Below are 19,909 nucleotides of genomic sequence, written 5' to 3'. Positions count from 1 at the left end.
AAACTGGGAAAACACAAAACCTGACAGATCCGTGTTGTGACGTGGTTCTTCTTCTTCTTCTTTTGTTTGAGGCTGTAGATATTCAACTGAAATGTCTAATATCGCCACCTACTGAGCTGGAGTGTGGGTAGAACTAGTATTCTATTCTCATACAAAATCATATGAATTAACCCTCTATCTCGCTAAAATTAAAATGAACATTACTAGTAAAAGTTGCTATATTATCCACCGGTAAAAGATAAACATCCTCTCTCTTTCTGACATCGTCTCCATACACAATCTACCATTGTGTTTACCTATTAAGTACTTTAATGCACCTGAGTCTTGACTCTTAAAAGAGGTTTCCCCTCTTGTAAATGTAATATTTAAGTGCTATTTTATCCATTACATCATTCATTTCCCGAGAGGAGGCCCAGATGAAACTAATTGAAGTATTTGTGTAAGCAAAAGTAATGTAAAGGATATCCTACCTGCTTTGTTCCATGTAAGTGTTGCTTGTTAACAACCAATCTATAGTAATAACAGTCGACTATCACCACACCGGAAATCCGACTTAATTTTGTGAGATTTATTATAAGCCAATATTCAATTTGGCTTTCATGTAGCCGCTGAATTATTTTTTTATGTATTATTATTTTTTTATTAATTCTTTTTATTTATTTTTTTCTATTATTGTTACTATTATTTATAATATTAGTATATTTATGATGTATTTTAGCTGCCGAGGTGAGCAGCGGGTCGTTCCGCTCTGAGGTGATAGGGGGTAGTGTGGACTTCCATGCTTGTACAGTAACATGGCGGTTTAAAGCAAGTTTCTGTTTAGCAATCTGGGATGGAACAGACTGCTTAAAAGGCGGAGCCCGTATTTATTTCGTGCGATTAATGAAAATTAACACCTGGATTTATATATTGGAAATATCGCCACAATTTCGGGGATAGTACGTCGTTTCTGTGCGGGCAGCGGAGTTTGGGATTCGATCCCACTGGTCACGACTGTAGCCGGGTTTGGTACGCGGCTCTCCAGCCTTTGCCACCGGGAAGGAAGCTCCTAGACACGCCGGGGTGAGTTTTTAATGGTTACAGTTGAGTTGACTCGACTGTGTGTGTGCCACATGCTGGTTTTGAGTGTGTGTGATAAACCTCCTGAGACGGTGGAAGAAGCAGCACAGCCAAAAAAGGCACTTTAGCCACTTAGCGTTAGCTGTTTGGTGTTAGCTCCCTGTCATGGCTAACGTAACGTATGCGACACAATTTGCGACTCGCTGGTGATTGAACAAGTTAGGGAAGTTCATTTAAGTACTACTCGGTGTGTTTGCTATTAAAAATCGGCGCCGAACTAAAGAGTAACCCGAGTCTATCAAAAGCCTCGAGTTTGGGTGTGTGTGTTAGCCTCGTAGCGCTGTTAATGAGCAAGATAATGTAACGCTGTGATGATGAAGGTGCTTTGGTGTGTGTGGGTCTGTGGACTCGACCGTCTTGGGAGATGATGCAACCCCACAATACTGTCATTCCAGTCAAATGTGTCGTGAGCAGCATGTAAATCAGTCACTCTGCTCTGTTGGTGACCGACACTCTAAAAGACATTTATCATTAATACAACTCCATATCGTTTAGGGCAGTGGTTTTCAAACTGTGGCTTGCATACCACTAATGGTACTTGAATCATCCCCTGGTGAGTAAGTAACATGACTCAGGGAATTTCTGCAGAGAATCAAGTCATCAGTTGAGATCTGTATGTTATTATTGTAGCAAACTGCAATAATAAAGAAGAATTAGATCTAAAAAGGGAAAATAGCCCACTTGTGTGGAAGAGAGGACTTCATATCATAATATCATAATATCACAATGTTTTGTATTGTTTTTTATATGAGCACTTAAAGTGATTTAGTTGATGGATGATGCAAGTGTCGCTCAGTAAAAAGACACTTGCTGTTTCCCACACTTGAAAAGCGAAAGGGAAAGCAAATTTCCTATCAAGAGTAATCCAATAAATGTTTAAATGCTACATAATTCACGCTAGTTAATGAAAAGGAAAGTGAATCAATTGTTTACTGATCTTTTGTGTTTGTCTGAGCAGCAGCACTGACGGAAGGAGAAGGACTCAATTCCCACACATGAGGAGGCATCCAGTAAGACAACAACAACACAAGAAAACAAGATTCTATGGATGCCACTGACTCAGGTATGATAAAAAACAAATGTATATTCGATTATTTTCAGGTTTGGAATATTTCTTCCCCGACTGTCTGTCTTATGCTGCTATTCTTATATCAATCTGTCACAGGTTCAGAGGAGCCATCAGAGAAAATGTTTGAATTAACACCCAGCTCACATGGGCGACAGCGGAAGAAAAATCCCAAATATTTGGACTATGAAACTGATGAGAACTATGAACAAAACTCCCAGCAAAAACAACATAGAAAGACGCCAACTAGAAAGAGCTTAGGAGCTGGAGCAGCTTCTGGGGAAGCTCCAAAAAAGAGAGGAAGACCTAGGAAGGATGCAAAAAAGGTCTTAGATGGAGACCAAAAGGCATCAGAACAAACACCACAACAACCTGATGGAGATAACTCACAGGAAATTCCTAAAAAGATGGAGAGAACCAAGAAGACGCCATCAAAAAGGACTCCTGCTAAAAAAGAGTCCTCTATAAAGGACGGTCCTCCAACAGGCAAGGATGGAGTTGTTGTTGATACTTTGCAACAGGAAAATGGGACCCCAAAGCCAAAGAGGAAGTATGTGAGGAGGCAGAAGATACAGGAAGTTGTCCCGTCCAAAGAGCCGGCATGTCAGGAGGAACCGGTGGAGGAGACCACACCTGGAGGCCGTCCCAGGAGAGGTGCCGCTAAAGCGTAGGTCACATTTAGTCAGCATTCTGTGTTTTTAATGGACTATTATATATTTCAGCATTACTACATTTATTTAAGTAAGGGATTGGAGCTAAAGGATCTGTACCAACATTACAGGCTTTGGGTCCTACACTGCCTCCAGCCTTGGCAGGGTTAGAGTGTGTAGGGACCCATGGAAGTTGACTTGTTGTTGTTGCTATACTGTATATAAAAATGTCATTAAATGCATTTCCTCCAGGGCATTGAAGTACCTCCACAATCTGGCTAAAGAAGTGTTCAGCCCTAACCATGACGAGCAAGGTGACCAACCAGATGCTACAAGTGAGCGTACGAGTCCAGATCCATACTCTGGGTTGAAAGGTACCAAGGGCCGCAAAGGTACAGTAGAAATCCTTACTCTTCATCACTTATCTCAATTGTACCCACTGTTATTTTGGCGGATTTATTATTTTAAGTAAACACATTTGCATCAGTCTGTGCACCCATCGCCTGCGTTATTATTATTATATATTCCAGCCAGAAGTAAAGTACGAAAGAGGAAACGTCGTGGTGACGACAGTGATTGTTCAGAGGATGAGGACTTTGTGCCAAATGCTGAAGAAGAGCAGGCAGAGGACATGGAAGATGAAGAAGGAGAGATGGAGGACTTCGACTTGGACTCAGACTCGGGGTCAAACGGGAGGACTCCATCGGCTTTCCGTTACAACAGGAGCATTGTTAGTATTGTTCCTGATCTCTACTGTCTCCTCTTTAAGTGCTCTGTGACTCTGTGAGATTAGAGTAAAGAGATTAGAGTAGAGCAACACTAAAAAGGTTAAAAAGGATTGGTTCAGTTGGTTAATATTAAAAGTAAAACTATGTAGTTCTAAAATAATGAATTAAGTATGGTAGAAATAGCTTCCCACTTCTTTTCTATCCTGTTAATAATCTTGTGACCCACCTCAGTTTTATCCTGAGACCACTTGGCTGAGTCTTAGTCCTACTTGGTTGTACAATTCTTGTTCCAAAACTCACCTTCTCATCCCGTCTGGTCTTTTCCTGCAGCAAGGCCAGGGCAGATGCCATGGCAAAGCCCCCAACGGACTCCCAAATAGCTCCATGTTACCTGTCTGGGAAGCCATGGACACAGCCAAGAAATTGTAAGAAGCTGCACTCTGCAATTTATTGCATAAATTGAAGCGTGACAATTTTGCTATTGCCTGCTCCACGTTTGGACACTCAAATTTATGTCTTAGAAAACCTGGAATGCTGTAGAGCCATTGGATTGTGGTGTGATTGTTATCCTCGGTCTTACTAGTCAGAGTAAAGGGCTTCAAGGATGGAAACATCATCTTGTCCTTTGCTCGGTCCGTTGACATCAAACAGGAGAATCTCGTTACCTGTGTCGTTGCACCATTATGAACATTCTTAACTTCTTTCCCTCATTCTTAGCATGACTAATAGTCTGACTTGATAGTGTAATTAGCAGAAGCTTTGACCAACCCAAAATGCACGTCTGCTACACTCTCAATAATAATATGTGTTATGCTTTGTGTGTTTGCAGCCGGGAGGAGCACTACAGCAGCTGGGTGTTCCCAGAGTGGGTTCCCTCTGTCACTGACTGGCGCCTTCTACCAGAGAGGTACTTTCTTAAATGTTTGTTGTAGTTACAAAGCGTGTTTCATTTACTAAAACGGAGCAGTATTTCAGCAACGATAGTAGCACAGTGTTTTTTTCGCGGGAGATTTCTAAGGAATCTTCCTATCGAGATTACAATGAGAGATGATCAGAAATAATGCAACACAATATTTCATTCTTATGTCCCTTTCTTAATACCTGCAGTCAGGCCACTCCAGTCCAGTCTCAGCCCTGGACAAAATTAGCATACCATATTTATACGGACAGACAAAAGAGACAGACAGGAGTCTTCTAGTTTTCTGCTATATTCGAAGTGCTTTGAACGTCTCAACTCTAGTTCTGTCAGGTTGTCTTGTGTAAGTTCCTGTGACTTTATCAGTCACGTTTCCATATTTGTATTTGCAGGAGTGACTGCGCTCCAACTGTCCCCGTCTACAAGTCATTCTGTTCTTTAGCCACTTCTCCTTTTTCATTTTTCAAGTATCTAAAGATTCAGTGATAATATGATTTTAACTCTTGAAATAAGTTTCCTCACACTTGTCACCTAGTAACCAATCTACCTTGTTAGAGTATTTGTGAGAAAGTATTGAATTGGTCTAATACAGATCCCTTCCCCAGTGTTTTCACGTTTTCTTACCCGGTTTTTATATCAAAGTTGTCAACTGTGGCTGCCTCTCATATTGTGATGTCACTGTGAACGTCTGTTATAGAAGTTTATTATCATTATGTTTTTTGGTGTTCTTCAGTGATTTGGAGAAATATTTGCCTCGGGATCTTCATTCCGCCAATTTCAAAGTGTTTCGAGAACGTGTCCGTGGGGAGGAGACGCCTCTACAGAACCTCAGCAGGTGAGACTCAATAGCAACTTGATTAGGAGACAAGAGATCAAACAGTTTATAACATTTTTTTACATTACATCATAGATTTCATTATATTATAGATTCCACATCCCACAGTTTATTATTCACAAAAATAAGGGCTTACTGTTTCAGCTTTTTCATTGGAAATTCAATACTGTGTCTGTACAGATATGTAACATCCACACTGACTGACTTTTTTCATTTTTATAACCTTGGCTTTCAGCTCCTTCTCCCCTCTTTGTTTAGTTCTGGTTGCCATTCCAGGGCTACACTAGTTACTTTAAGATAGAAACATGTTTTGTGTTGCTCAAACTGACCAGGTTTGGATCCATGCCAGCTCACCCTGAGCGCTGGGACATGTTGCTGAATGCAGGTGGTCCAATGTGGGCCATGGAGTGGTGCCCAACACCTGATGGTGCTACAACCACCCAGTATATCGCTCTTGCCTGCCATCAAGGAATGGATGACCAGCACTTTATCAAGGAGATGTACACTGAACCTGGACTCATTCAGCTCTGGGATGTGGGCAACCTGCAGTTTGACCACAGGTAGGGAGGAATTGTGCACAATAGTCTTCCAGTGGTGTGCTTATGTAATGATAATCTTTACTGTGCCAATAATTATTCTCATGAATTTAGCCTTTTATATACAGTGTGTTGAGTCTTAAGAACTTTCTCAACTTTCTTAAGAACATCTCTGTATCCACAGACCAGAGTCCCAGCCAGCCCTGGCTTATGGGTTGGCCCAGGACAAAGGCTTCATCTGGCATCTCAAGTGGTGTCCTGCAGGGGCATGGGAGCTGCCCAGCTGTAGCAGAAAGGTGAGCTAGTTGAAAGACAGTTATTCAGTATTGGTTGGAAGCTTCTGTTGGCCATTGACCCTTCTAATATAAAATGCCATCCCATAGGCCCCTTTTCTGCCCAGACTTGGTCTTCTCGCAGTAGCCACCTCCTCTGGCGTGGTCACCATTTACAGCTTGCCCCATCCTGATGCTCTGCACAGCAGCAAGAGGCTCCCAGAGACAGGTAAGACTGGGAAGTTCCAGGAAGAGAAGACAAAAATCTGAACCCAAACATTGCAATATATCCTGCTCTCAGCAGAGGGCGGTGTTGCCTATTTAATTCTTGAGGTCACTTTGTGAGCTAGTTCTTGAGATGGAGGATTGCAGTGAAGCAGTGTTTAGTGGGGATTATTATTATTGGATCATGATAGGTGATTGTGATTTATCTCTTGTCCATAGAGTAACCTCACCTAAGTGCCCCACCTACCTTTTTTTAACCACATTTACAAGTTCATAAATAATATTTGAGATGTATCAGCTTTGCAACAATCCGACACAGAGCCCATATTTTTATTGTCTTCAAACAAAATATCAAAAAGGACAAGTTAAAAGAAATTAAATCAATATATAAGGGTCAATCCACCCTGTAATCAGTTCCAGATCCCCTTGTCTCCTTCTACATTCTGACAATTTGAAGACACGATGCTGTGAGCAGGCAGTGTAGTCAAGTTGTCATGAACATGAACATCAACTCGATTAAACAAACAAACACACATTAAGTCTACTGAGCAGTTGCCCCTCAATGTCAACGGTGGGAACTGCGGGGAACAGGACGCCGCAAATGAAACCAGCAGGAACGAGTGAAATTGAATATGTCTGGCCAAGTGTAAAAAGCAAGAAATATATTTTTGTTTGCGAGATTGGATCAAATGTAAATGGAGCACAGATGTGGCAAAAATCAAGCCTGTTGGAAAAGTGGAAGGGGAGGAACTGCTGTCGTTTTTTAATCAAGTCTAGATTCTATAAATGTAATATGCGTTTCAACGAGAAATTACCAACATTAACTCTATGAAATGTCATATTTCCTCAAAAGACAACGGAGGACCACAACAGTATTTCCTTATTTGCATGGCAATGAGCCTCATTCCTGCTTTCCTACTAGGCTGCATGCTAACACCCTCTGGGCACTGTGTTTCATGTATCTTTAACAATGGCAGTAGTTAGCCATTCCTTTGAAACACACACTCACGCTCAGCGCTCTCCAGCAGTGTGAGTGTATGCTGACATTATGGATGGTGGAGCCTGTGGTCCAGTCTATTCAGATCACTGCGTCGGCTGCCTGTGGGGCTCTGCTGATAGAAAACTGTGTGAATGAGATTAATGGCGAGTTTATCTGCCACATCCATCATATACAGAACCATGCTTCTGTGTGGGTGTGTGGGTGTGTGCGTGTGTCTTTTTTGTGCCCAGCAGCACACACTAATCTGATTAAACACAACAGCAGCCTAAAATCATCACATTTTATTGTACATACACCTTGGTAATAATTGCACTTGAACTATGTCACTTAACCCCACACTTGTTTGCTGTTAATCCTTATCTTGTCTATCTTGACTGATTTTGGTATATGAAAGCAGACAACAGGATTTTCTGAGTATAGCTGCTGATATTCAACATTTTCTGTAGATATCACTACTTGAAACGATGATCATTTCCAATGAAATTAGAAAAATTACAAGCAACCAGGTATTTTTACGGAATTTGTTCTTCCCACAGTGGAAAACTTCATAATTTCCTTTTGGCTACACTGCTAGTTTATGTTTCCTGTTTACAATACACATAATCTATAGTCATAAAAATGCAGCCTGACCTTTCCATTCTTTTATTCCTTGTCTCCATTGCTTCATGGCCGTTGGTTTCCGTTTTATTTTCTTGCCATGTTTCATTGGGTCCAGATTCTGAAGAGGCTCTCCATCAGCCCCCTGCCTCCCACTGTCGCTTATAGTTATTGGATGGAAAGGTTGCAGAGTACTCACATTTGAAGATGTCACCCTAAGTATAATATTAGATGACTCAGTGTTTCAGGCAGAGTAGAGTGTGTAGAGCCGTCATTCAGCTGTCTCCGTGTTTGTGGAATAAATGAGCGATTGCAAATATAATAATTGAGTTTTCCTTACTGACAGTTTGCAAAATATTACAGCGTACAGCAGTCACAATCGACTCTCATTGGTCCAATATCTCGACAGGTGTGGAAAGAGGTTAATTGTGCGGACACAATCGAGCAAAATCTGCTGTGACGCACAGCTGCTACCGTAGAGTTGAGTTTGTCAGGAGAAAAATACCTTTCATCAGCTCAAATGTTCTTCAAGGGCAAAAGGGGGAAATCATGTTTAAATGGCAGCGATGGGAGAGGGATGGAGGTGGGTAAGGAGCATTTAACCAAGTGAGAAATGACTGAATGTTGGATTTCTTTATAGCATCTTTCACCTTGACAACGCTGACTGCTAATTAAATGCATATAAGTTATCTTGCATGACCACAGTGCGTAAGACCTTATGTGTGAGTCAATATCAGCTGAGAGTGTTAAAGGTGAAACTGGTGTGGACAGGCTGAAACAGGGCGTGTGTGTGTGTGTGTGCGCTCATCTGTCAGCGTCCCTCTGCCAGACGACGACTGTTTGCGACCGATAATTATAAATGGCTTTTGTCCGTCCGGTCACAGGAATGAAGGAGCGAGTGAGAAAAGGAGACTGTTAAAGGAGGGGGGTTGTCGGAGGTGCAGAAAGAAGTGAGGGGGGGGGGGGGGGGACAGACAAAAGGAGAGAACGCACGTAATTTACAGCACCGTTCTCCATCAGACAAGGATCTATAATTGAAATGACAAAGAAGATGCATCACCCAAGCCGGTTGTTAGTGTTGGAAGCTATGAATTCCAGGTCTAGTAGCTGACACCCTCTGTATCCTCTGTCTGTCAATCATGAGGGATTGTGGGGGGAGGGAGCGGGGCAGGGGGAGGGGGGTACAGGGCGGCGGAGGAGTTATAGCTCTTAAGTGTCTGTGTTGTTCTGTCCCTGACAAGAGTCTGTCATCAATCTTTCAAGTTAGGAGTTAATGTGACAACACATTACAACAGATAAATAAAGATAAGCGTCAGGTGAGGGATTAGAATGTAATGGGTTAAAAGTGCGTTTTAGTTGAAGGTTGGAGTTATATTAACAAGTGTAAGAAGCATTAACATTGATTTCATGCAGTTTTGGACCCGATGTGACGCCATGTTGGGTGCTGGGAGGTGGAACAGTAGGGCCTGATTTAGGCTTCAGGGGGGCTCATGAGAGTATACGATAAGTCCTAACATGTGTTTCCAAGGCAAGGGCGTAGGTGATGGAGGGGGTGGGTGAGTGAAGAGGACGCCCAATCGATCTGAACTCGCAGTAATCGAAAGCGGAGAGGAAACTAATGATGGGGAACTGTCTGGCAACGTTTTGTTCGCACGTCGCAAAAACTACAGCAAACTTCATTCAAGTCTTCTCCTCAACGTTCAGGCAACAACATTTCACAGTGAATTCAGTGTGTAGATTCAATAATGCAGTTCTGAAGCAAACCTTACAAGCCAATAAGGTCTCACTTTGTTGGGAGAAACTCTTCTGAAATAAGCAAGTGCACAATTTCCATGCCAGCCCAGAGTGACTAAGTGTGACGCATGTTTCTCTCGACAGGAGAAGCCAATCAGCAGCTGTGTGTTTACCAGGTAGGCTCATATAAAAGTGTGTGTCTCTCTCTCTCTCTCTCTCTCTCTCTCTCTCTCTCTCTCTCTCTCTCTCTCTCTCTCTCTCTCTCTCTCTCTCTCTCTCTCTCTCTCTCTCTCTCTCTCTCTCTCTCTCTCTCTCTCTCTCTCTCTCTCTCTCTCTCTCTCTCTCTCTCTCTCTCTCTCTCTCTCTCTCTCTCTCAGCACAATACTTCATGATGATTCCCCCACGATCAGTGCATATTTGTGAATGTGTGGTTCTTGTCTTTCACTCGTCAAACGGAGATTCTCAGCCTGGTGACATTCTGCCCGCCCCCGCACATTAAAGTGTCACGTTGACGTGTATAACGACACACGACCGCTGCCAATACTTGAGTGATGAGTGAAAACAGTGGTGTGATGAATCTGTTTGGACAGGATAAGTGACATCTCTGCCTGATTCTTGTTCCTGGTAGGCTGAAGGAGTGTTAACGCTGAAGCTGGGCTCCCTAAAATCTCTCCACCACGAGCAGAGCGGACAAATCTTGTCTATGGATTGGGCGCCTGAGAAGCCGCACAATATAATGGCTATTGGATTTTACGATGGTATGAATTGATTGTTTGCCCGTAAGTGGATTAATTTGTTCTGTCTTCAAGAAAACAAACAAAGTAATGAGCGATGCAGGTCGTCATGGTAATCTGTACAGCCCAATAGCTCACACAGTTTTACAGGGCCACAACAACAGAACCAGTCCAAGCTCTCTAGGAAGACGAGGGCCCTAGTTTACGAGACAGTCCAGGCCCGATTCTAGCATTTCTGCTTTCCTAAGTTGCTTGATATTACGTTTCAGCTGTACCTGTGTTCTTTGTCTCTCCCACCAGGCGTCGTCGGCCTGTGGGACCTGTGCGCAAAGTCGGCCCTGTTGCTGGTGCGGGAGACGGACCAGCCGTCGACCCTGATGCCTTACCGCTGCTTCCTGGCCCACGACAACGCCGTGCGAGCCCTGTCCTTCTGCCCCGCCTCCAGGTATAAAGGGTGACACTGACAGTTCTCTTGCTTTATCTTCTACTCCCCACCTGGTCTTGGGCAAGTCCACGTTTGCCATGCAGCAGCAACAAACTCCCCGTTGATCCTAAAAGCTGTAATTATTCTTTACAGTATACTAGAGTAAATGTCATTCATCTTGCAACTGCTTGCTGTTCGGTTTAAGGCTTGAGAACACTTTGCCTTCCCTTGCCCACTTGATACCTCTCTCAAGCCAGCAAAGGAAAGCTCTGGCAGAATTGCAGAAAAACACAATGGATTGCAGGATTTTCCATTTGCTTGTTTATCTTCCTGGGCTCCATTCAACCCTATCTCTCTCTCTCTACTTTGGTTTTGGCACTTTTATTCAGAGCCAATTAAAAACCTTGAGTTGAATTCAGGTCAGGCACTCGCAGCCAAAATGCAGCCCAATAAATCTCCAATGCAGAAAGTTGTGCCGAGGTTCTTTTGGCGCGGAGCTCCCTTAGCTCAAGAATATTAAGGCACGAATTCAGAACGTAGGCTACAAGGCCGGGCGGGCACAGAGCCACCACGTCTCCTCGCCGTCCTCATTCAGATCAGGTAACCACACTTAGCTGTCAGCATCCATTGACCTTGCAGCTGCAGGCTCTCTAAATTTAAGTGTGTGTGTGTGTGTGTGTGTGTGTGTGTGTGTGTGTGTGTGTGTGTGTGTGTGTGTGTGTGTGTGTGTGTGTGTGTGTGTGTGTGTGTGTGTGTGTGTGTGTGTGTGTGTGTGTGTGTGTGTGTGTGTGTGTGTGTGCGCGAGCGTGCGCGAGCGTGCGTGCGTGCGTGCGTGCGTGTGTGTGTGTGTGTGTGTGTGTGTGTGTGTGTGTGTGTGTGTTAGCTGATTTGTGTCCAGTCTTGACATTTACATCACACCACGAGTCTTAAAGTCAGTTCTTACTCAGAACAGGGAGGGGGACCTTTCCAGAAGGTCAGTGGCCGACACTATTCCTCAAAAATCTTCCTTCAGAATGAGGGCTGCACAATATTTGGTCTACACTGTCATTTTGAAGGGTTTCACTATTGTTCTCATACTTTTGTTTGTCTGAAAAGTCATAGACGCAAAACATATATTCAAAAACAATGTAGTGTACCCGCTGTATTTATTGTTCCAGCATATTCCAGGTAACCCTAACAAGCCCTGTATGTTTATTTGTTGGAAAGAATAACTAACCCAACATGTCCGACGCCCCTCATACCATAAGAGTCTGTGTGAAGTTTTCACTTTGACCCCTGTGCAGATGTTACACCCACTCGTGGTGATGGACTCATCCCTCCGTCGCTCTGAAACTATTCCTCCCTGCTCCATTACTCAGCTGATCTATGTGCGGAGGAGAGGGAGGATGGAAGGAAGGGTCATTAACGTCATCATGTCTGCTACTCGGGATTCACTGATGACACTGATGCGCGCCGCGAGTCAGCACGAGGGGCCCGACCACTATCTCAGGCAAAATTGGCTTTTTCTTTATTAAAAAATCCCGGCTATGGACGGTTGGTGTCATCCACTTTTAACCTGAACGAGTTTCTTATCTTCTTGCGACAGCGAATCAGCAGCGAGAATGAGTCTGAATCTTAGCCTCTATTTAAAAAAAAATAGATGAATGGGACTTGCAGGGGCTTTTACACCTTGACACCAGGACAGCATTTTTGGTAGAAATGCTGAAAATCCAGTTCTGGGAGAAATGCTGACAGCCTGAAATGAATCAAAAGCTTTAACACAACAATGCTCAAATGTAAACTGAGCATCAGCACAAAATATGGGACAGCAGATTGAAACGGCGAAGTTTCTATGCATTTCTTTAACGCTATAGATTTCCAGTCGTACCCCATGCCTCTGATACAGCCAGCATACCGGTTGATTACTTCCTGGTTAATTAGTGTGTGTGTGTGTGTGTGTGTGTGTGTGTGTGTGTGTGTGTGTGTGTGTGTGTGTGTGTGTGTGTGTGTGTGTGTGTGTGTGTGTGTGTGTGTGTGTGTGTGTGTGTGTGTGTGTGTGTGTGTGTGTGTGTGTGTGTGTGTGTGTGTGTGTGTGTGTGTGTGCGCATGTGCGTGTGATACTGAATCTCACTGGAAATTATGTTTAAATACAAATTGTACAGCACAGTATCTTGAACGTCTCTATTGGTTGAGCTCTGTAATTGGCTTATATAACTCTACACTTATACATGGACTGTATACTGGTTGGAACAGTTTCCTTTTTAATTTGTTCATTTTGTTCCCTTTTATTAGTATTCAATTCCCATTTAATGTTCAGTATCATGGGCGTGACTTGCAGTAAAATCACACATTAAAAGTCTGTGTGTGTGTGTGTAGGGAGGACACATATCTTATCTGGATCACTGCCTTTCAATTACAGAACAGTGTTGAAAAAATACAAATACAATCATTCAGCAGTGAGTGGCATATTTTAATTAAAGTAAGGAGGATGATGCGTTCAAGTGCTGTGCTGGGGGGTCAGTCGCTATTTTATTTGTATTCTTTTCAGCCCGATGATGGCACTTTTCACCGTTTGCTGCCAAAGTTGACCAGGTGTGTTTCGTGCACATTTGCCTTCACGTCCTCTGCCTCGTGTTTCATCTCTCTCAGGTATCTGTTGGTGACGGGAGGAGACGACCGCATGGTGAAGACGTGGGATCTCAGGCGACTCTACGAACCCATCACCGTTCAGAAACGCAATCTGACCACTGACGTCTGCTGGCCCTTGAACGCACCGGGCGTCTTCATAGCCCAGGAGGTCGCCTACGCGGGGTAAGATGGCCTCTCTTTGGTTTCCATGTCCAAGTCTTGGGACATGTCTTTAGGATTTTTAAATTTCCCCGTTGTGGGACAAATAAAGGAATTCTGATCTATCTTGTCTCTTATCTTGTCTTTACACTGTACTTGTTTCCTTCCACCTGTTGCTTCTCCACCTACGCAGGCACACTGTACACGGAGTCCATTACTACGACCATTGCATGCGTTCAATCTTTCCGATTCCCAGGACTGCTACTCTGTGGGTGAGTGTGTGTGTGTTATATACATACAGTACCAACAGAAGGTGCATATACTGTATTCTGTATACGGGACAGAGCCGGGGATGGGGAAGATGCTCTGGCTAGCTGCCTGGACCTGAATCGTCTCCTCTCGTGTCTCGTTGCAGTCCCTGTCTTTCTCCGATTGGCTGAACGGCTTGCTGACGTCAGACACACAGGGCGAGGTGATATTCGCCCTGTTGCCTCACATATACGCCGATCCGCAATACAGCAAGCGGACGATAGACAAACGCTTTGTAAGTCTCTCTCCCCTTCCCCGTCCTCATTTCTTTCTTTTCTTCTCTTTGTTGTTCTTGTTTGTGAGTCATTAATCCTTCCTGCTTCGTTGTCGCTCACATCTAATTGCCGCCTTCTACAGCGGGCCGTTATCTTTTGTCTATGCGCTGTGAAGTCTCTTTATTTAAAAAGCTCATTTAAAAACAACACAAGCTGAAGTGCTCTGCTTATTTTCAAGGAGAGAATGGAAAACTCTGAAACGAAAGCACTTTATGTTTCTCTTTTATTCAAGACAAGTAAAAGCGAAAACTTTGCTCCGACACAAACCTGAATGAGTTTAAATGAAACCATTAAACTGGAGTATTATGGGGAAAGCTGCAGTACAACTGAATTCATTTGTTTGTCAAAGTTGAGGTCAGAATCAAACACAACAGCTTCAGCTTTGGGAACATGTAGTCCTGGAGTACACTGGTTAGTAGATCAGGAGTAGATTAGTAGAAGGCACTGGAAGGTTCCTGAAAAATCTTCCCAACAGACACAGAGTTGTAACGACAAACATGCATTTCCCCTCCTTCCGTTCACCTTCTCCCTCTTTCCCTATCTTAAGCCGGTCTACATCACAGACGTGGTGCCTTACGGAGCCGAAGACGACGGGTCGGAGGAGGAGGAGGAGGGATTAGGAGGTGTGGAAAAGAGAGGAGGGGCTGCAGAAGGCCCAGCCGCTGCGTCGGACGGGAACGACGAGAGCAGCAGCGAAAAGGGAAGCGAGGGAGGAAGAGGAGGAAAAGACGAAGGTCCCACAGTGCGGGACCAGACATACAGAGAGGCGGTGAAGAAATACTACCTCCACCTTAAAGACATCGATATGGTGGGTAGATGAACGAGCTCAAACCAGGTTTAAGAAACAGCTGGATTGATTGATTGATGGATTGATTGATTGATGTATCATTACTTGCACACTGCTGCGTGCGTCTCCGATAATAATCCTCTTCTTCAAATTGTAGCGGACCTTTATAAATCAGAAACAGGTTACGTGGAAGCACATGAGAGACACCGAGGTGAAGAGAAAACTGAACTTGGACGTGATGCCAATGGCTGCACTACATAAGGTACAGACACACACTCACACACACTCACACACACACAGGCACAGACACAGAGTTGCAGGTATCATCAGGCAGGGTGTAGCACAGCATGAAGGAGGGAAGAGAAAGGTAAACGCAGTGTAAAGAAAAATGAAAGGGCAAAGAAACGGCTGTAAGCGTGAGAGCAAGATGTGGAAGAAGAGACTCCTCCTCCTCCTCCTCCTCCTTCTCCTTCTCCTTCCTCCTCCTCTTCTCTGATGGGCAGCCATAAAGACAGGCTGAATGTAATGATGTGTAAAATGAGAAAAATGTCACCCTTGGTGGAAGTCGGGTGGGGAGATGGAGGAGCGGCCATTTGAGGATTTGATGTGTTTAATTTTAAGGCGGGGAGGGATAGAGAGAGGGGGGGAGAGGGAGAGGGGGAGAGAGAGAGAGTGAGAGTGTGGAGGCTGTCGCTTTGCCCCCCGGGATGAGATGATGGACTGTCAGTTCAAGGGATGATATGACAACACAACGCCACTGGGCTCTGACAGTGTTTTTGTCCAGGAGGGGGATAAATGGATCCCAAAGTGGAGGAGCGAGAGGCGGATTTGGAAAGTGGAAAATAAAGAAGTAAAAATGGGCCCGCTAAGGGAATTTATAGTGAGTGGAACAGATGGGCTCCAGCAGTGGAGAGGAAGGAGGAGGAGGAGGAGGAGGCCGTAATCCTGACTCACTGGGAAATACCGCTGAGTCTTTCAAACGTCAAAATCTGTCGCTTTTTATCGGGTATGTTTAAGGTTTGGTTTCTTTTGGTTAAAGCGTCAGATAAAAGGGTTTTATTGCTGCCGTAAGACGAGCGAGCAAGCAGTCGGCTTTCCCTTTCCTTTAATTTAACTGCAGTCCACAAACGTAAAGACTCCTGTAATGAAACCAGAACACCGAAACAGCTTCTCTCCCAGTGGCCACATTTGTCCGTCTCTCTCTCCCCCCCCCCCCCAGGTGTGTTTCAACCCCAACATGAGCTGCCACACCTGGCTGGCGTCTGGCGGACGGGCGGGGCTGGTCAGACTCCACTGCATGCAGAGCTTGATCAGCTCGCACAGCAAGAAGCTCATACGGGAGGCCGAGGCCCCGTTTAACGCACTGTACTCGCCCCAGGACCACACTCAGGCCGCCGACGACACTACAGACACCGCAGACGACACTGCAGACACTGCCGACGACACTGCAGACACTGCAAACACTGCAGACACTGTCGACGACACTGCAGACACTGCCGACAACCAGCTATAGCAAGAAGCTCCCTGCAGGGTGAGAAGGTAGAGCCGGTGCACAGTGTTTCTCCAGGGAAGACGCAGGGTTCAAGGCTGCCATCCAACAACGTCTAGCAAGCAATAGAAGTACTTCACAATATTTAGGAAATATTTTCATTTTGCATTCATGCCAGGAATGTCCACCAATGCCTAACCCACTGTATCAACCTTCAACACAACTACAACCTGTGCACATTTCTGCAACAACAACTTTTTTAAGACTCGTTAACCATTTTCATCGTTTCGTTTCCTGTTCCTTTAGTCGGAACAGATCAGATCAATAGAACCCGGACACTGAACTGAACATATCACAAATGGCCAATCAGCAGCTTGATTTCCAAATCGTGTCACTCTGGTCAGTCAAAAATGTCTTTGAGCGTCCTGGAGCAGTTGATAGTTTAGTGTCGCGCCTCATAGTTACACTACCTCATTAGTGTCATGTATACGTTGTTCCAATTTCATCCAAATGAAACGATATTGGGTCAATTTCAATCATCAACAGTGAATAACCTGCGTAGTCTGTTGAGTTTAGTCTGTTAGTTGACAGTTTGCTTCTAGACTGTTCGCAGACAGATTCCATAAATGTCTAATACATTCCTTACAAACACGAGGCCTGATTTTGATACAGCACCGAGTTTCAAGCGTCAATTTTCACCCAAATCACTGCAGCAGCAAAAGTTCAATGGGGAATGGAGGGAAATGTCGAAATTTGGGGGCTTTAACAAAATCGGTGAGTTTGATGGATAGATTTGGATTCTTAAAGTTTATCTTGATACCATTTCCTTGCAAATGACGCATGAGAACATTGTCAACCCTGAAAAATCTCTACTCAGACTTTGGAAAGCACTTATTAGGTTTGCTTGACCTTTTGAAAGCATTCCAGCTCTAGTAAGTCACTCTAGTACAGTGAAGACCTCAAGACCGACTTCACAATTCTGTCAGGTTTACTTTTTGTTGTGTTTTTGTGCTTCATCATATTTAAGACAAACTCAGGCTCTATCTAAAGGAGAATACTTGAATTTTTTAGGCAGTGTCGATGCAACTGTGAAGAATTTGAAGTCTTCCTTTACTTTGTGTTTCTTTCTTGTTGAACATTTCCTTTTCTTTTCTAATCTGATGATCAATTCAATTCTTAATAGCGCACAGAACTGCCTGAAGAGTTTTTTCTTTTAGATGATCACAGCTGATTTGCATTGCTGTACTGATGTTGGGCTTCATAACTTTTCAGTGACACAAAACAACACTTTCCTGTTCTCATTATGAAATTATGAAAATGTGATAACAAAGACAAGAATCTCTTCAGAGGTTTTCCTCAACTTATTAACCTCTAAGTTAAATTAGGGGGTTCAAATGGCTTTTATGTGATATGTTATTGTCCCATTTATTGCAAAGCTTGTGGTGAGTATGAATTCCATTGGCTTTCTTAGAATTATGTTAATATTGTAAATGGGAGATTGTAAATGAAATGACATGATTTATAATTTATAAATGTAGTGCACAAAAAGTTGGTCAGCTCTTGCTTTTTGTTGTTTTCCATTATTCTGTACCCAATATTTCTGAATTATTATAAATGAAATTATTTCATAATAAAACTATTTCAATACATTTTGTCAAGTTGTAATGAATTTTGTTGAAAATCTATTATACAAAAAAAATGAAAATATAGAAGTCCATTTCCAATAATGACTATCAGTTAGAATTATATAAACATAATATCTGATTCAACTTCATCTCAGCAGTGAGATGGTGAATGTTTTCCTCAGCACAAACACATGTTAACAGTTTATACTAGTATGGCTATAGTTTATTTTAGTATCTGAATACTAATTCTTAATTCCTGCCTATTTCCTGACTTGTATTCATATAATCAGTCATCCCATATTTGTTTTCCTAATCAGTGGACTGCATATTCTATCCTAACTTAGAGATGAACCTTCTGTACTGTACAGGTTTTATAATTATAACCCTCATAGATTATGCCATTTTTGTACTAAATGAAATTCAGTCTCGTTCAATCATCTGCAGCCATTTATTTCACTTTACAAAAAACTCTTGCCACCTAAAAATGAAATATCAAACATTACCGACGTGACAGGTGGATTAACCGTTTAAGCATTTAAATCACCACAAACAGACAAGTTGGACCTTCTAAAGACCAGATGTACAAGTAAAATAAATCTATTTACACAAGTATACACCAAATCATACACAGGAAATACACACTATTTAACATATTTACAACAGTCACATTAATAATATTTGTCACAGCTACAGCACAATACAGAGCATTCCCAAACATGACGCTTCCATAGTGAACAGACTGGAACAGTGTTTATGTGGAGTGGAATGAACATCATCAGACTGTAAAGAAGAAGTTTGGCTCCAGTCTCACATTAGAGCCTGAATATAAATATCATTACATTCACTTTTATACTTTGTCATTATAGCTGTTGAGTCTCTATATATTCACACTTAGTTGTGTTTTAAAGGGAAAAATAATTGCATTTAAATATACAGTATCTTATTAAAAACTGGTGAAAATATAGACTTTTTTAAATCCTCAGAATGGTATATCAACATTTTCTGATTGGCAGTTACGTGAGGATTTTTCTTACTGTACACGATGTGAAGAACAGCTAACAACCATGCAAGTATTTGGAATCGGAATGGGTGTCAACTTTTACAATGTACGACTGTCTTTCTCAAGAGCAAGTAACAACATCGACACTTAATTGTAGCTGAACAACATGGCAGGCACACTGAGTGGATGTTTGGCTTTTCGTATGGCTGCACAGTCTTTTACTATTACTTTTACTTTATGTGCACTATACATATGTACTTCAAACTAGACCGAGGATTAGATAAAGAGCAAATACACCACGCTCAATCATTTAGCTTTCAACACTAAATGATCAGAGATAAAGGGAGCTTAAATTGAAAGTTATCATCACTCTCAGTCTTCAGTAGCTTTCAGATTCAGTCATATATGTTATATACATGTTGTGCTCAGAAATGTGGCACAAATGTTTTCAGGATTTCCACCAAAAGCAGTGGAAAGGAATAAAAAGAATGACATTTAAATGAAGTGTAATGTGAAAATGATTCTGGGTGTAAAATGATTTCCTTTACTCCTCCAAAGTTCAAAGCACTTTTAGGTCCGTGACAAGGTATCCCAGTAATCCCCACATGCCCAACGGTCAGTATTCATGATCCCCAGAGGATAACCCCTTATAATTTCTGTGATACCATGACCTCAACAATAATGCACCATCAGATTACCACCAAACATGCACGTACAGTCAATTACATAACTTTCACCCAAAAATAGCCCATAATGTTTAAAATTTTGAGGCCACTGGCATCTTGGTGGACATCTAAACCAATCCACTATTTGAATTTTGGT

The 19,909-nt window shown here is 42.8% G+C and overlaps 1 protein-coding gene across 1 annotated transcript; it reads left to right on the top strand.

Annotated features, from left to right (window-relative positions):
• The first annotated feature begins 766 nt into the window (after positions 1-766).
• gtf3c2 (general transcription factor IIIC, polypeptide 2, beta) lies at positions 767-18,101 on the top strand. Its single transcript, XM_076154919.1, has 20 exons — positions 767-1,062; positions 2,078-2,182; positions 2,285-2,852; positions 3,088-3,227; positions 3,366-3,565; positions 3,894-3,988; positions 4,393-4,470; positions 5,213-5,314; positions 5,647-5,874; positions 6,035-6,146; positions 6,234-6,351; positions 9,823-9,854; positions 10,307-10,436; positions 10,713-10,857; positions 13,465-13,626; positions 13,796-13,874; positions 14,018-14,146; positions 14,734-14,994; positions 15,131-15,235; positions 16,193-18,101. The coding sequence occupies exons 2-20, from the start codon at positions 2,164-2,166 to the stop codon at positions 16,484-16,486; spliced, it is 2,997 nt and encodes a 998-aa protein (XP_076011034.1). The 5' UTR covers positions 767-1,062; positions 2,078-2,163; the 3' UTR covers positions 16,487-18,101.
• The last annotated feature ends 1,808 nt before the right edge of the window (positions 18,102-19,909 follow it).

This window comes from Genypterus blacodes, unplaced genomic scaffold (genome assembly GCF_046128005.1).
Source record: "Genypterus blacodes isolate CSIRO-AG114 ecotype Tasmania unplaced genomic scaffold, CSIRO-AGI_Gbla_v1 ptg000064l_1, whole genome shotgun sequence".
NCBI classification, from domain to species: domain Eukaryota; kingdom Metazoa; phylum Chordata; class Actinopteri; order Ophidiiformes; family Ophidiidae; genus Genypterus; species Genypterus blacodes.
Note: the sequence above shows the minus strand (reverse complement) of the source record. Positions and strands in the feature narration are given on the sequence as shown.

What these genes read in the sequence shown, in the direction of transcription:
- gtf3c2 (XM_076154919.1), top strand. An exon ending in GGCTATTGGATTTTACGATG is followed by an intron (nt 10,437 to 10,712) that starts GTATGAATTGAT and finishes CTCTCCCACCAG; the next exon opens with GCGTCGTCGGCCTGTGGGAC. An exon ending in GGACGATAGACAAACGCTTT is followed by an intron (nt 14,147 to 14,733) that starts GTAAGTCTCTCT and finishes CCCTATCTTAAG; the next exon opens with CCGGTCTACATCACAGACGT.